Here is a 16,016-nt window from a genome sequence, read left to right as displayed (position 1 = left end):
TATCTTCAAAGTACTAATTAAGAATATTTCTTAAATTTATTTCCTTACCTGTTGGTCTTTATTCGAGCCTCTAGATCATCACCATACATATCTTTATCCAGATTTTTACTTGGCCTGTAGATGTTTTGGGCCATATCCTTGCCACTTCTCCAAGGCTGGTCATAAACATTATAAATTTCATCCTCTCCTCCAGCAAAGCCACTATCCATACCCTGTGAGGAACAGCAGAACAGCACAAGTTAAATCGACAAAATGTCAGCTAACTTACTTTATCAACAAAATACATTGATGATGTTACACAGTTACACAAAGATGACATGGCGTGATTTACAATTGATTTCAAACGAGTCCAAGCACTTAATGAGGATGTGAGTGGGTTTGGGTCTGGGATTAAGTCCAGAGAACATCACAGTATAGGCCTCAGTCCTACTCTTCCAGATAGCAACAGGAAGGATTACAAGCCATCCGCATTTCAGAATAATGGATCATTTCAGTCTGCCCTGCAAGTACAGCTGTCTGTAATAGCTGAGTACAACCATACAGAAATGTGTATTATTCAGAATTTCTGGAAAACATGATTTAAGCTGACTGATCCAAATCGCACAGAGGCTTATATAAACTCTGAAAGTATAAGTATCTGCTTGTTCATTTTTGGTTCATCAGCTTTCCCTCCTTGCCTGCAAGTCTTTCACTGGAGACATGAAGAAGAGTGATTGACAAACTGCAGGTCTATTGAGGGATTTGCTGAAGCCCAATCTATTTTGTCATCTCTGAATAGTATAAAATTCAGGGAAAAGAAATGTTGCTGTTACCTCTTTGTATCTTCAGAAGTATTAACACAAGCAGTAATGGGAATAGAAAGCATTTACTTGCTTCTCTCTGAAAGCAGATTTCCTATTCAGTCAGTACATTTGTACAAGAGAAGAAAATGAGGTCACTGCAGCTTGAAGGCAAAATAGTTTTTCTCCCCACTCCCCAGTGAGAAAAATCACAACAAAAACACTTTAATCCAGCTATACATTTAATTTTTTTTTTTTTTGCATAGGCTCTGGATAAAGGAAATCAATAGTTTCCTAAACACTTATGTAAAGAATTTTTTTCTGAATGTATCCACAACAACCATGAGAACAGCCTCTCTTTACTATTCTGTCTGTACCCATAAAGGAATGATGAGAATGTTCTCATTAAAAGCTACACAGCTTTCTATGAAAAGAAAAGGTATTTTACCTTGCTCTGGTTGAACAGCCTCTGGTCATACTGGATTTCATTGGATGGCCTGGGGTTTGGTACCCCCAGGGCAATAACTTCACTGATATCTCTGTTCTCATTTCTTTGCAGCTTTGACCTGAATTAAAAAATTGAAAGTTTTATGAGGTCAGTAAACCATACTTGTTGACACACTCAATTGCAACTCGATCCTGTATTCCCCACTAACAATTTGCCTCAGGAGCCAGATTTTGACTGTTGTTCTTCCTTACTAGGTAACATTTAAAATTTGTCTCCTGGCAAAGGAAACATTTGGAAAAATTATGTTCAGCTGGGTATGACATTTAAATTTGCTTTCCACTATCTGCAATTCACATCAAGCTGACTTGGTCTAAAATGTCATATTTATTTTTTGCAAGAATTAGTGTAGTTATATTCTGGAAAGGCCGAGCAATTCAATTTCAACATACTAGAGATTTTAAGCATCCAGAAACCATTTGCACTCCAAAATCTCAGTGACTTCAGCTAATAAGGTACTCCAGCCTACCTCCATAAATCTAAGCTTACTTAAAATGAACAGCTTCAAGGAACAAAGCCACTATTGATAACTCTAGTCTCACCAAAATTAGAAGATTCAGGTTTCAATCTTTGCTCTCAACATGTTAATTAATCCTGAACATAAAACATTAAACCTGAAGTCCCACTGAAGAAAAACCCACCCAAAACCAACACAGCACACCCCTCTTTCCCATTCATGTGGAAAATTCTACATTTTTAAGAAAGGACTACAGTATTTAACACAGTAATGGCTTTTCATATAATGAACAAACTGTGCTTCATACCAGTCACTATCTCCACAAGATACATACAACTCAGGCACTTATATCAAAAAAAGGAAAGCCCAGTAGTAGGTTCCCTAGTGGGGAAGCCAGTGCCAGTACAGGAATAAACCAGCTTTTTTTTGGCGACTTACCTTTTATCAGGGGCTGCCCGGGAAAGATTTCTGTCATGCTGCCTCTCTTTGCGCCTGTCATGTCTGATTTCGTCTCTTTCTCTAGCTTCTCCATCCTCTGAACAAGTAAAGATTGCTCATTATAGACAAATATTTGAGGTTTGAATTAATTAAGCCACAGACATTGGCACAGCATTATTTTACAGAGGAGTAGTGACCCTTAGCACTATTTAAAATGTTCCATTTGAAATAAACTGAACACATGAACACCACAGATTTCTTATGCCCCAAGCAAGTGACTGTTCTTGGTAAGTCAAAGCAGACATCCTAACAACTTTGTTCTTCCATCTTTCAAGAGCTTAGAATAATTGTCTGTCTAGGAATTAATATCCTAAAACATTTACAGATCATTGTATCATAACTCTAAGAATAAAAGTATCATTGAAACATGCAGGGATTTAAATGTTTTGAAGAACATTATGTGATGCAACATTATGTGATGCATAATGTTCCAACCTGACACACTCAGGTTGGAAGAGAGTCTAATTCAAAACCTGCTATCAATGCTGAATTCAAACCAGGTTGGTCAGGGCTTTTTCACACTCAGGTGAGGAAAACCTGCAAGGATAGAGACTGACAGATTTCCTAGGCAACCTGTTCCATTGCTGTTTGTCCTGATGATGAAAATCTTTCTCCTGACACACAGCTGAAACCTCCTGCTTCAACTCTTGACCACTGTCTCATTCTTCCACCGTGCAACTTGGTGAAGCCCTCTGATAATCATTTAGGGATCACTGTGATATGATCTGCTGGGTAATCTTCCCATTATCTGGCCCCAATGGCACATCATCTCCGAGCAGAACAAGCCCTATTCTCTCAGCATCTCCTGAACAGGCAGTTACTCAAGCTCCATGACCATTCTGATGCCCTTTCACTGAACTGACTCCCATTTATCAATGTCTTTCTTGTACCCAGAGGCCCATAACTGCACAAGGTACTCCAGATGATGTCTAACAGGTCACCACTAAAAGGAAATTATTACTTCCTTTGACTTACTGGTTACACTACTGCAGATGCAGCTTTGTATGCCCTTAGCATTACTGTTGCTAAGGGCATACAAAGCTGCATCTGCACACTGCTGGCTTATATTCAGCAGATTGTCCACTACAATTCCTGGGTCCTCTCCAACAGAGTGGCAGCCCAGCTGGCCAGCCCCCAGCCTTTTGGTAAGAGGTTAGCACATCCCAGCAGCAGGATTTGGCATTATATGACCATATCCCTCCATCTTCTGAAGAGATTGTAACTGCTCTCTAAAGTTCGTCATCTTGATCTTTGAAGTGTAATTTCCATTAGAATGGACGACTTAGAACAATGGAGACAATTTAGTTAGGTTGGCAGCGGGGTTTTTTGGGGCCCGCTAGCCAACAAAATTGCAGCTCTGCAAGATCAGTTACAACAGTGCAAGAGCGAGAATATTGCACTGCAATATTACCTTTGATAACTTAAAGATGGTTTAGTTCTTCTAGAAAAATCTGCCCTTCATTTGCAATAAACTTAAAAATGTTAGTTTATAACTGTCCATGAAAGCCATCACTTGCACTGATGCATTATTAACTTCAAAATTCTCAGTGTCCTAAACCTATATACACCAACATACTGATGTGAGGTTCAAACCTGCATCCCATCAAACCAGGCAGTGAATTAACCAATAAAGACATAAACTGATGTCATACTTAGACATTTCACCTGGCATTTAGATATTTCAAGTTCTCAGGTTATTACTCCAAAACCACACTTATGAATACTAAAAAAGCCATAGTGTCTTAATGACAAAGAACAGTACCTTTTTCAACGTGGGTCTTGATCCCTGCTCTTCTCTCCCTGGCTTTCTGAGCCATTTCTCTGAGCTTTTCCTCATGTTTTTCCTTTTCTTTCTGAGCCATCTTCCTCTCCACCTGGGCACGCATCTCTACTGCCTCCCGAGCCTGCATAAAAGAGACACGGTTAAAAATACAGAAAGCGTAGCACCTGGGATATATGCAGATCTGTCACGGAGTTAGCCAGTAAACAGGACAGAAATGAAGCCAAAATCAGGAAGCTTAAAGCATCAGCAACAGCAGTTAGAGCTGGGAGACAAGACCCATGACTTCTAATAACTGAACCCACGCTGAGCCCATGATTCAGAGATAGTGGGGATAAGGCCTTAAGTCTTATGTTAGCAAAGAAGCAGGACAAATCAAAAAGCTAAAGCCTATTCACAGCTGATTTTCTGGAAGAAATTAACATACAAAGATGGTAAAACTATATGGAACCAAACAGTGTGAAGAACTACCTGACCTTTCTGTCAGCAATATAGAGGGCCTCAGCAAGTTTGGCAAAGTTTTCATTAATATGAACGGTCTGCAATCCTCTGCCATCTGCAGCCAGACGCTTATCTAATGGAATGGTGTAACCCTACAGTGGGAACAGAGAGGCAGTTAATCACAGAAACAATATTTGTAACAACAAGCATTATTATATTCATTGGGTAAGAAAACAAAAACACATACAAAATTCACAGCCCATCATTATTATGCCTCAATGGATCTCCTTTTCATAGGTACTTCAAATTCTTGCCAGGTAATAAATACAAAGCTTCACTCCAATTCCACCTGCCCACCAAATCCCAATCACAGCTTCCCTTCAAAGTTCATCTTACGACAAAAGACAGTTTTCCAGTGATAAAGTCCACTTTTTGCTTTGTGTTAAGAATTACAGATAATAGCTTCTCCACTCTCTAAGCTGTTTTACAATTTTTTGCTTAAAAATTGTTTTACCTAAACTGTTTTCATACCTGTTAAGAGATTAGCTGATTCAAAATGAGAAAGTAAGGGACAAGGCAGCCAGCAAGAGTAAGACACACTAAACACCAATTTTTTTTTCCAAAGCTAAAACTCAAAATTATTTATAGATTATATTTAAAGATTTTTTTTTAGTGAGCTCTACAAAATTTTTGCTTTGGTTTTAGCATCTGTAACCTAAAATTTGATCTCCTAATTACCATCAGTCCCAGTTAGACAGCTGTGTTGGGGTAGAAAAAAAAAGTGACATCCAAACATATAGCTTTTCCTTCCTCCATTTGAAGAGGCTGTCTCAGGACAACAGTTTAGTACATTTCAGAATGATCAGACTAGTTACTGCAGCAAATAAATTCTCCCCTCTCTAGGAACATAAACTTAATAACTGATAAAAATCAGGGACAGGACATACCTACTCAAACAAGGAACAAAAATAGCTAGCTGACCAGTGATAAGAATTAATTAATGAAAGAATGCAACAAGGAACACTTCCCAGAAATATGGACTGCAATATTAAAAAGAAACATCCTTGGGTCTCTCATAGTCTGCTGTTTTTCAGTTTAGATGGCTTTGTGACCTTGAGAGATTTTGACTTTGGACTGCACTATTATGGGGATTTTAACTAATATAAATTTTTCCTCTCAAAATTTATAATCTCTGGCATGAAGTAACATATTCACCCTCAGTTCTATACTCTCAATTGGACAACCTTTATATGGCAAGCTGAAGAAAAATGAACTGTATCATCATGTGTTTTCCATGCTGGAAGCAGCTGGTTTACCTAACTCTAGATGTTTAACAGCAGTATTATTCAAGCTTAAATCATTCACTTAAGTTTCCCATCAGGATGCAGAATTACAAAAATAAATTTAAGACAACTTAATTACCTTTGCATTTTTCCAGTTTGAAATGCATGGAGGAATTTTCCACTCTTGCTGCTCTTTCACAGTCATCTGATATAAGAGAATAAGCAAAGTCATCTTCAGATTTATAGTAAAAGGAAATACTGTTTTCTTTCTCAAAGGCAGCTATGAAACTATTAAAATGAGTTAGAGTAGAAAGTTCAGAACTCCACAACAAAACCCCAGCTCTTCTTAGCAGCAGGAAGATCACAGAATCAAGGAATGGTTTGATTGGAATGGACCTTAGAGATCAGATGGTTCCAAACCCTCTGCCATGGGATTGATTTTTGCAATGTATCTTTGCCAGCACTGAATAAAGTCCTGACAGCTCTTCAGCATCCTCTTAAGCTTTCATCACATAGGCTGTAACTCACAGCCAGCTTGTTAACATGCACATATTTAGCAGCTATTCAAGTAGTACCAAACTGATGAACCACCACTACACTCATCTCTCAGAAGGAGCTAATCCTTAATGACACAAGTCAATGTTATTAAGGATTAGTTTAACAGTGCTGTCTAAAGGCAACATAAGAGTACCAGGCTAAGCCTTGGTCAACTCATTCATGCCATGAACAAATTCAGCAATGCACCCCTGCATAAAATATATGAGACATCTACTCAACCTTTGACAAGATAAAAGACAGCTACTTTAACAACTGTCCAAATGAAAAAAAGAAAACAACAAACAAAAAGACTGCACTGGGCACCAAGTTTATCACTTCACATCAGAAGGTCAGTAATGAGAAGGTACACAGAAATGAACTAGATCGAAGAAGAATTTGTGGACCCACCTAAGCATTCAAAACTGAGAACAGCTATGGCATTTCATACCTTTCTACTTGGAGAGTGCATTACAGGTGCTGGAGGAGATGGTGGTCCTCGTGGAATCTTCTTGTTAATTCTGAGCAATTAAGATAACAATTACAATTACAGTCAGCATGTTGCACAGAAATATACTTCAGAATCTTCTATTTGCCCTGAACAAGCCATGAATACTTACTTGAATCTTGGAGGCTCCATAGGGTCCTTCTGCATTTCCACCATCCGAATAACTCTCTGTTTTGCTCCAGAGTTGAACGCAACTCCTTGCTGAGATGGTGTGTACCTGAACGAAACAAAGTGCTCAGCTCTCTGCACACAGCTAGATATTCCTTTCCAACCTCCATTTTCACTCTGTTCACTGCTCTAGCTGTGGTTTCATTTTATCCACAACAGTTTAAGACTACCCCACTATCAATGTCAGCAGCAGGTAACTGCACAGATGACACTGCACTGAGTGCAGACTCAGTTACACCAGACAGAATGTATTAATTCTCTTCAGGGCTATATTCTCCTGTTTCAACCTAGGGTCTGAAATAGAAGAAATACAAGTACAGTACACATAGCTTGTCATGTACTCCCTGCCTATGTCTGTGAAGCCCTTGTGTTTTCTTACTCTTCATTAAGAACCTCTTCATACCTTTTTTCAGAATTAACTTCAAGCCAAGTGTAACCCTGTCATGAAATTTTTCTGTGTTTGAAACAGAAAATCATCCTAAGTAAGTATCACCCTCCTCATAATTCCACTGTTTCCAACTACTCATTTTCTGTGAAGGAAGAACTTTGTTACATGTCTTGTTGTGGGCTTGAAACTTGCAGTAAATACTTTGCTTTCAGGGCAGCATCATTAATAGTGATCCCTGGCAAATCTGTGGTTTTTTGCTAAAACTATAACACCTCCAGAGTGCCATAACTCATGACATGTTAAAGACATATTTCTACACACTTCAAACTAGGTGATCATTAGTAAGTTAATTCAAAATACAGAAGCCAGTTTCATATTCCTTACAGAACAATAGAATTCAAGAGGAATTTCTGTTCTCAGAAATTCAACAAATATGCCAATTTTAATCCATTTTGTATATCACACCATTCTACAGCACCACCAGCACTACATACCGAATGTACTGTGCAGGAGCTAGTTTGTCAGCAGCTCGAACTGGCATGGCTGCTGCAACTTTTTGGGAGACTGATTTCTCCAAGGCTGCTCTTGTCTTCTCTGTTATCTGAAGAAAAAAACCCACAGTGTTCATCTCATCCCACTACAAGACATAAAGCATACCACTGCTAACTAGGCACATCAATGCATACAATACCTCTCTAATTGCCTCCTCATCTGGTCTTTGCAGTTCAGGATCATCCACATTCATGACCTCTTTTGGCACAAGATCTGTGTACTTGCTGTAAATGACCTGGAAGACATTAGATTCTACTAGTGCTGGTGAACAGGAATAAATGTACATATATCAAAGGAAATGTTTCAGGCTTTAGACTATACTCTGGGTAATTAAAATGAATATAAAGCTATAAATGCATTATGATATCATATTGTTCAATTAGAAGTCCTGTTTACATGTATACTCTGAACCCCATTTTACAGATGGAATAATTGAAGAAACAAAGCAATCTGATAAATATAATTGTGTAAGTTGCTCTCAGGACTGGCATTAGACAGCAGTTTCCTGCTTCCCATTCCTAGTATTTTCCTTTTTTAAGGATCCCAAACTGATAAAACCTTGCATGTTTTTACTTCTGTTTTCAAGGATTACTCTAGAATCTGATACAAGTATTTTCCACAATCTGTATTTTTTAATTTCATTATGTTTACTGTTTTCTTGAAAAAATAAATACTTGAGAAATCTGGTCTTGACACTTTCCCTTATACGGGTACTTGAGTTTTCACACAACCTGCAGCTAGCTCCTGGCAGCTCTAGAGTCCCAATTTTAAACACAGGGAAAGAACACTATTAGGTGGCTTCAGGGAAAAATGTATTGTATTACATTAATGCTTCAAATGTATCCAATAAAATAGGAAGTTTTAGTTCAAAGGGTTAAAAGTCAGGAACTATTATTACAAGTTCATTATACAGTACATGTCCAACTACAAAATTAACCTTTAGCCTCAGCATTAATTAACCACATGACAGCCATTTTCTACTTCTCAGCCTTCACTCCTAAAATTTAATCATTTGAATTAGTATCAATAATATTCTAGCTTCTCAGATCCTGAATGAAGGACATTTGAAGAGAAATGTTCCTCTAAGGTAATTAACTTGTAAGTCCAAGTGTCTTGATGAAGAAGAATATGAAAAACAAAGTATGCTGAAGGATCTGTAGAGCATCCCAAAAGACAAAAAAAAAAGAAAATATAAAAAGCTACTCCTTGTGGTGGTCCAAGAGTGATCTAAAAACTACTTGTGACTGAGGTACAAATGATCTATGTGAACTATTTAAACTCTGAAGTATTGTATGAAAATGGCAAGAAGCTTTATTATGGAAGAAATATATAATATAGATTAAACTATCCTGAAAATACAAATATTTCTGTTGCCATCAAAAACTTCATACACTTGCATGTTTTAATTGTAGTCTTTTTCTGAAGTGATAAAAACAGGCAGATAATGAATTTACACTTATTTTTGTTGTTCTTTTAGACATTTATCTTGTTTTATGACTTATGTTGAGATATTTCATTCATCTAAGCTAAAGAAGAAACTGGGATTGTTTGATATTGTACTGTGCCCACCCACACCATTTTTCAACTTACAAAATTTGAAAGGAAGCATAAGCCTGAGCAATCACTCTGATTGCTACTGAAAAGCAAAATCTCCTTCTAGGCAGAAAGAAAAACCTCAAGTTTTGCTACAATTACACAATTCCCTGGCTGGGGCAGCCTTAACAGGCAGCAATTAGAAATCTGCATGCCACTACAGTCAGAAAGAGAATAACATTACCTAAGGGCTAAGATACTGTACCACATGGCAGGGTTTAGACATCAATCACATTCGGAGTCTCACAAGGCACCTGACAGACGCAAATGTCTTGATTTGCTACACAGAAATCCTCAACATATTTTGTTCTGTATATCTCAACCAGCCCTGTACAGTGCTCATCAATCCTATATGTAAATCAAGAATTTATTATCAAGCAATGCAGCATGAATGCCTTCCTTGTCAAAGAATGGTTTCTCCATATGAAGTACATAAAATTTAAGAAGTCATTAAGATTACCTGGTTGTAAGCCTGGTACACACACCAGAAAACAAACTGGTAACAAACTCTCAAAGCAAGCTCTGCCACGAAGGCAAATAAGTTGCAAGTAAGTAACACTTTTGATTATTTGAGTTAGATGCATGTTCTCTTGACCTGTCCCATACCTGTGACAGGACTTCCTTAACAATGGAACTACTCTCTTGCAAATGGTTTGATTGAATTTACAACCTTGGGAATAAAACCTGTAAATAAGCTTCATGATTGAGTTTTTTTTCTCCTTTAACAAATAAGCCACAACCTTAGGCCATGAAGAAGAAATCAAACTCCAGCGTATAAAGTTATTCTTGCTGGAAAAAAGTAAGGGACCTAACAGTTCCATTCCTTGATTTCCATACTCTTTCTTCTATCTTCATAAAAACAGAGGATGCAATTATATGTTCTTATTTTCCTAATAAAGGAACAGCTCCAGTCTCATCAAAATATATCACTATTAATGCATTATTTTAGCCTGGCTTTCAGTAATGTAAGTAGAGAAAGTATTGAAAGAATTTACAGCAGCACAAGAACCAACCACACGGCTAGGCAAGGAATCCTTAATTTAGACAAGCAGATGGTACTCCATCCGCAGATCCATAAGGTCATGCATCCAGGCCTGTCGATGTTATCCAGCATTTCATGTTTAGCAGACTTTCTGCCAACCCCAAACAGGAAGCCTGTCAGACTATCCCACTGATGTCAGTATTTTTTAAGGAAAATACTCTGAAGCCACTATTTTTAAAATACATAAGGGAACAGATGCAAGGGAGATGAACCTCTGCAATAGTAGAAACTGCTGACAAGTCATCTCGAGATAGGGGCTGGGTGATGGAACTGCTGCCTCTACAAAGAAAGCAGAATACTAAATTCAACTTCAAAAAATCCATAAGCTGCAGCAAGAACAAAATTTGCTTTCTAACTCAGACCAAACAAGTAGCTCCTAAAATAGGTTCATAAACTCCATCTCATTTCTGGCAGGCTGCTAAGTATCTGTTTCTTTTAGCTCTAAGTATTAAGATTGAAGAAATATTGAATTATGGCTGCAGCTCTCTGGAAAATGAAACTTCTGCATCTAATCCTACTGACACTGTACTATCAGAAGCTCTTAAGAGAAAATATTCCATATTATTCAACTCAACACAGATCACTGAAGAACCACTCCCTATGACATATCTGGCAATACTTTCTCCTGCAAAGCAAATCAAACCAAGCAATAGTAGTTCTGCTGTTTCCAGTGAAATTGTTTCAAATAGATTTTGCAGCACAGAAAGTCAACTTTATCCTGAGCTAAATCAAAAGCAGCATGGCCAGCAGACTGAGGTAGGCGATTCTGCCCCTCTACTTTGCTCTGGTGAGACCTGAGCTGGTGTGATGCATCCAGTTCTGAGGCCCCAAACACAAAGACAACCTTGACTTGTTGGAATGAGTCCAGATAAGGCCACTAAGTTGACCACAGTCTAAACACTGTTTAGACTTTCTTCACAGAAGATGCTTGCTGGAAGAAGCAGCTGGTCACACACTTCATCAGGCCTCAGCAGTCTTCCAGCCCCCAACACCTGCTTTAGAGAATTAAAGTCCACAGAGCCCACTTGGAAAGGCAGATGTAAATACTCCTTAAAGTAAACTTCAGAGACCCAAGTACTTGATCTCCTCAAAACTATTTAGGACCTCAAGTGTCACCTCTTGGTTTTAGAAAGGTACTGGATATAGGAAGTTGAAGTTTCCCCTAAAAAAACTCCATAAGAATCTTGCTATCTCTGAATTCAGTACAAAAGTTTTGTAGTATAACCACTGGCAATACTTTCTGCTGCAACTAAATAACAATAGCAAAAACAGAGCACCAAAACCACTGAAAACAACCAGAAGTGTCAAATGTTGGATCAGTAAAACACAAGGTGCAGTATTCTGAAGGCTGACCTGTGTTTTCTGTCCATCTTTTGCCCCCTCTCTCTCTACATGCTAAAATGAGGCTGCAGAACTGTTTTCAGTTTCTTGCCTTCACTGGAAAATGAAAACTGCTAAGCCATCAAGTAAATTCTGTGTAGAGATTTTCCCCATTTTTGCCTTATCTTTTAATTACATTACAGAGAAGATCACAATTTCTGTCTGACATTATTTTAATTCTTAAATAAGCAAAGAGGACACAATCCATGTGGCTAATGCCAGACCAATGATTTCAAGGATATGCAATGTGTAAATACAACTTCTCCAAATACATCTACCAGCTGACATATTGGAAGAAATATTACCTTGTCCTTTGACTGTCCTTGTCGAGCGATTGCATCGTATTTTATTTTTCCTTCTGCATCCACCTGAACAGCCAAAGCATTGGACATTTTCTTCTTTCGGCCCATATCCAATGGATATTGGGCCACGTGAATTTCTGGGAAAGCACCCCCATCTCCAAAATCCTACAGAAAAAAAAAATAGTGAATGTCCAAAAGACAAAAAAATGCAAAATAGAATGGAAAAGCAGATTGATTTCAACAACAAATAACTTGGTAAGAATGCTCCAGTAACATTATTCTTTCACTGGTAAGAAAGCAATTAATGAGAGAACTCACAGTTATTAAAAGACACTGAAATGGAGAGATATCTTGCAGTAATTATTTTCAAAGTAGAAACAGATATTACTGACTAGAATGTGCAGGCAATAGTATGCTACAGACAATACAAAATTAAGTATTTAACTCTCATGTCAGTTATCAACTTCAAAAACTGACCTTCTGAAATGAAGCAACTGTGGATACTAAAATTACAAGAGCAGCATTTTTATGAAGACTTCTACTGGTTATTTGTTGCTTTTCACGCCATAATGAAGAAGATTAAAAAAACATTCCATTCTTTTCAAAGCCTGTAGCTCATAGCTTTACAGTGCTACATGTGTCAAATATTCCCTTACTTTGATGTGTAAACACACTGAAAATTGGGCCAGCACCCAACAGCCCAATATTCTTATGGTTTATTCCTCTCTCCTACAATGTATTGGTGTAAAAGCATTTAATAAACAAAATAAAAAGCATTTAATAAACAAAAGGCTTCTTAAAGCAAATCATCCTGGCTCAGTAGCACAGAGGATGCAGTGGTACCATTCATAAACAATTTCAGGTTACAGTTTCAAATGCAACCTTGGAGGAAGCATTTGCTTAAAGCAGCATGAGCATCTATCCCTTTCTCTGTGGCAATGGCATGGCTTATGTGGAGTCTGGTAACAAACAGATCAAAAAATAAGAATGGGTGTCTTGAGCAGATCAATCTCCCTCCATGCTCACCATGTGACCAAGTAGTTACCACCGCTGTGACAGAGTGGACTGAGACTGGAAATGACCAAGCAGAACACTTTCAAACAAGGACAGTGTGCTTATCCCATCTGCAAATGCTCCTTGAAACAGTTTCCGTTATCTGAAGTTTTCCACTGCTTGTCCCATATTCAACAATTAGTTGTCAAAGTATTAGCCAGAACCAAATTCAGTCATTCTTCAATTTTTAATTTTTTTTTTGGTAACTCTTAAGGTCTTAAGAACAGGTTTTGTATTTTCCAGCAATGGCAGTCCAGGATCCCTGGACAAAGGTTATGCTTTGAAAGCATTTACTGCAATTTGCACTTGTTTATGAAGCAGAAAGGAGCCCTTAACAGGCTTTTTGGGATGCATATTAATTTGTGGTCAAGTGGTGCTGGAAAGTCCTCGCAAACCTTCAGCACCTGGCTTCTTAAAAAATTTCTTTATTAACATTAAGAAAGAATGAGCACTAAAACATTAATACTCAATGGTGTAGGAAGGGAAACCTCCACTGGGTATAATTAAAGTATAATTTTTGATATCATACATATGCAGCATATGACTAAATGCTGAACCCACATAAGAATGTTTCCCTTCAATGAACCACTAGAACTTCTACTTGAAGTACCTGGATCACCACAGAACAGTGTTGGACTTACAGAAATGGCACTGAAACATAAATGAGGGCAATGCTGTTACAAGCTGATGAAATTATGGTATCTGGAAACAATGTAGGATCATACATGAATTACTGTAGTAAAACTTCAACAGCATGCTTGTTCCAAGAGCACTGGCTTGTGACTCATCAGAACAGGTCTCAGAAGTCATTGTCAAGAATCACTTCAAACTGCAAGGTTTTTCTGGCTTACAGAGAGAGACTGTACTAACATAGTTTTGTTAATCAGATCACATCTGTATTTTCTTTCTACCTTTAGCAGTTCCAGTTTAGATTACATTAAACTGGCAAGGATTAGAACACATAACATTGTCCAAAACCCTTTAGCCAGTAACATACTTAACAAATATTTGACTAATTTTTAAGTTTCCTTCCAACTTTGTAATAACTTTGTCTCCCAATAGCAGCTATCTTTTTGAACAGAACACATGAATGTTCTCTTCTCTGACACACACACACATTCACTTAGTTCAGCTATAATCCAGAATGTGCATTTAAAACACTAACAGAGGAACAATATGGATGTCTTTCCCAGGGGAGCCTTGTGTTCGCAGACTGTAAACCCTAAAGACCACAGACATATTTCCACATTGCAACACAGCAATCTCTGAACTGAAGTAGACATAGACCATCCTGTTTACCATCAAATGTTTTAAGGAATCTGGTGGATTAGAACCTCTCCCAACACAAGAATATATCAAGCAGTCTGGATCATGTACACTGTAGGGCTTTGCACAATTCTCAGCAATATTGAAGGTGATCAGAGTTTATTTCTACTCCAGAATTTTTTTCCCCTTTAGCAGACACAGTACTGCTGTATCAATTCAAATATTTACCTCTAGCACTCGCGGTATCCATCCTTTCCGGTAACCATATGGGGGAGGTTCCCTTCTGGATGAGACCAGAGCAGCCTGCCTGGATCTCTGAGCTCTTGCTCTTTCTTCTAGCTCTAGCTGATCTTGGGATAGCTGGGTTGGAGCTGGCAAAAAACTGGACATCCATTGACAGCAACCAAAAAAGAATGAAATAAAAAGTTCATTCTGGTAACTTGACTCACAGACACTCAACTATGCTTGAGTCAACTCCTTGCTAAGTTAATACTTTCTCAACAATCACTCTCTATAGATTAAGAAACAATTTATGAAACTTAAGCATTGCACTCATAAATGTGAGAGCAGATTCTGAGATTTAGTAACTTCTGAGATTAGAGTTGCAATGTATGCTTTCTCAGCATTCTAAAAGATTCCTACAAAAACAAAAGCTAAATTCACACACATTCACATCTTTCTTGAACAGAAGAGTGGCAATGCCCGTTTTCCAACGGGAATGTCACATATCACTGGTTTTCTTTACACCACCATGAATAAGATAGAAATATTATGTTCCTATGTCTCTAGTCCCAACGATTCGCTCTTTTTTCCTCTCAAGGCAAACACCCACAGACAGATCTGACAACGACCTCCCCTCTCAACGCCTAGCACCCCCCTGCCAATGGCCAGTCGAACCCCAATTTCTTCACTTCCCCTTTTTCAACTCAACTCTTCTTGTCTACACAGCCCTTTTGTGAATTTACTAAGAAAGTATCCAGAGAAACTCGGGATTCCGGGGCAGGCACCGGAACCGCACTCCCATGCCCCGCTAGAGACACTACAACTCATAACAAAGACCGCTCGCCCCCTCTGACTGTGAGGAAACCTCGACCAAACCCCCAGGGACCGAACCGAGGCGGAGGAGCTCCTTCCACCCGCAGTGAACACAGGAAAGAAGCAGAGCCCTGACCAGGGGCCAAACACCCGCTCCCGCCAGGGCTCCCCCAGGCCCCACCGGGCCTCGCCGCACTCTCTGCGGCCGCGGCCCGGCCGCCGGGCCCACTGCCCAGGAGAGGCCGCGGCCCCTCAGTGCGCTCCCTAACCGCGGCCGCTCCCGTCGGCGGAGCCCCGCAGCGCGGCGGGGAATCGCCGGGTTGGCCGGGAGCGTCGCATCGTCCTCACGGCCCGGGTGGGCCCGCCCGACCCACCTGGTGAGCGCCATCTTGACCGCGTAGGCCGTCGGCTCCGCAGCGGGCCGCCGAGGAGGGGGAAGGCGGTGACACCTG

General features: G+C 39.1%; 1 protein-coding gene across 1 annotated transcript in view; it reads right to left on the bottom strand.

Annotated features, from left to right (window-relative positions):
• SNW1 (SNW domain containing 1) overlaps nt 1-16,016 on the bottom strand; it is a 16,804-nt gene extending 788 nt beyond the window's left edge. Inside the window, exons 1-13 of the mRNA XM_071426725.1 lie at nt 15,939-16,016; nt 14,758-14,911; nt 12,214-12,375; nt 8,033-8,128; nt 7,836-7,942; nt 6,898-7,002; nt 6,729-6,798; nt 5,883-5,948; nt 4,496-4,612; nt 4,002-4,143; nt 2,180-2,276; nt 1,228-1,345; nt 49-212 (exon numbers count right to left, since the gene is read on the bottom strand). Coding sequence (XP_071282826.1) covers nt 49-212; nt 1,228-1,345; nt 2,180-2,276; nt 4,002-4,143; nt 4,496-4,612; nt 5,883-5,948; nt 6,729-6,798; nt 6,898-7,002; nt 7,836-7,942; nt 8,033-8,128; nt 12,214-12,375; nt 14,758-14,911; nt 15,939-15,952 — 1,412 coding nt within the window. The 5' untranslated portion in view covers nt 15,953-16,016. The remainder of the gene's footprint in view (nt 1-48; nt 213-1,227; nt 1,346-2,179; nt 2,277-4,001; nt 4,144-4,495; nt 4,613-5,882; nt 5,949-6,728; nt 6,799-6,897; nt 7,003-7,835; nt 7,943-8,032; nt 8,129-12,213; nt 12,376-14,757; nt 14,912-15,938) is intronic.

This window comes from Agelaius tricolor, unplaced genomic scaffold (genome assembly GCF_023055355.1).
Source record: "Agelaius tricolor isolate 1412-34295 unplaced genomic scaffold, bAgeTri1.0.p SCAF_5, whole genome shotgun sequence".
Lineage (NCBI taxonomy): Eukaryota > Metazoa > Chordata > Aves > Passeriformes > Icteridae > Agelaius > Agelaius tricolor.
The sequence above is the reverse complement of the archived record's forward strand: the minus strand, read 5'-3'. Positions and strand labels throughout refer to the sequence as shown.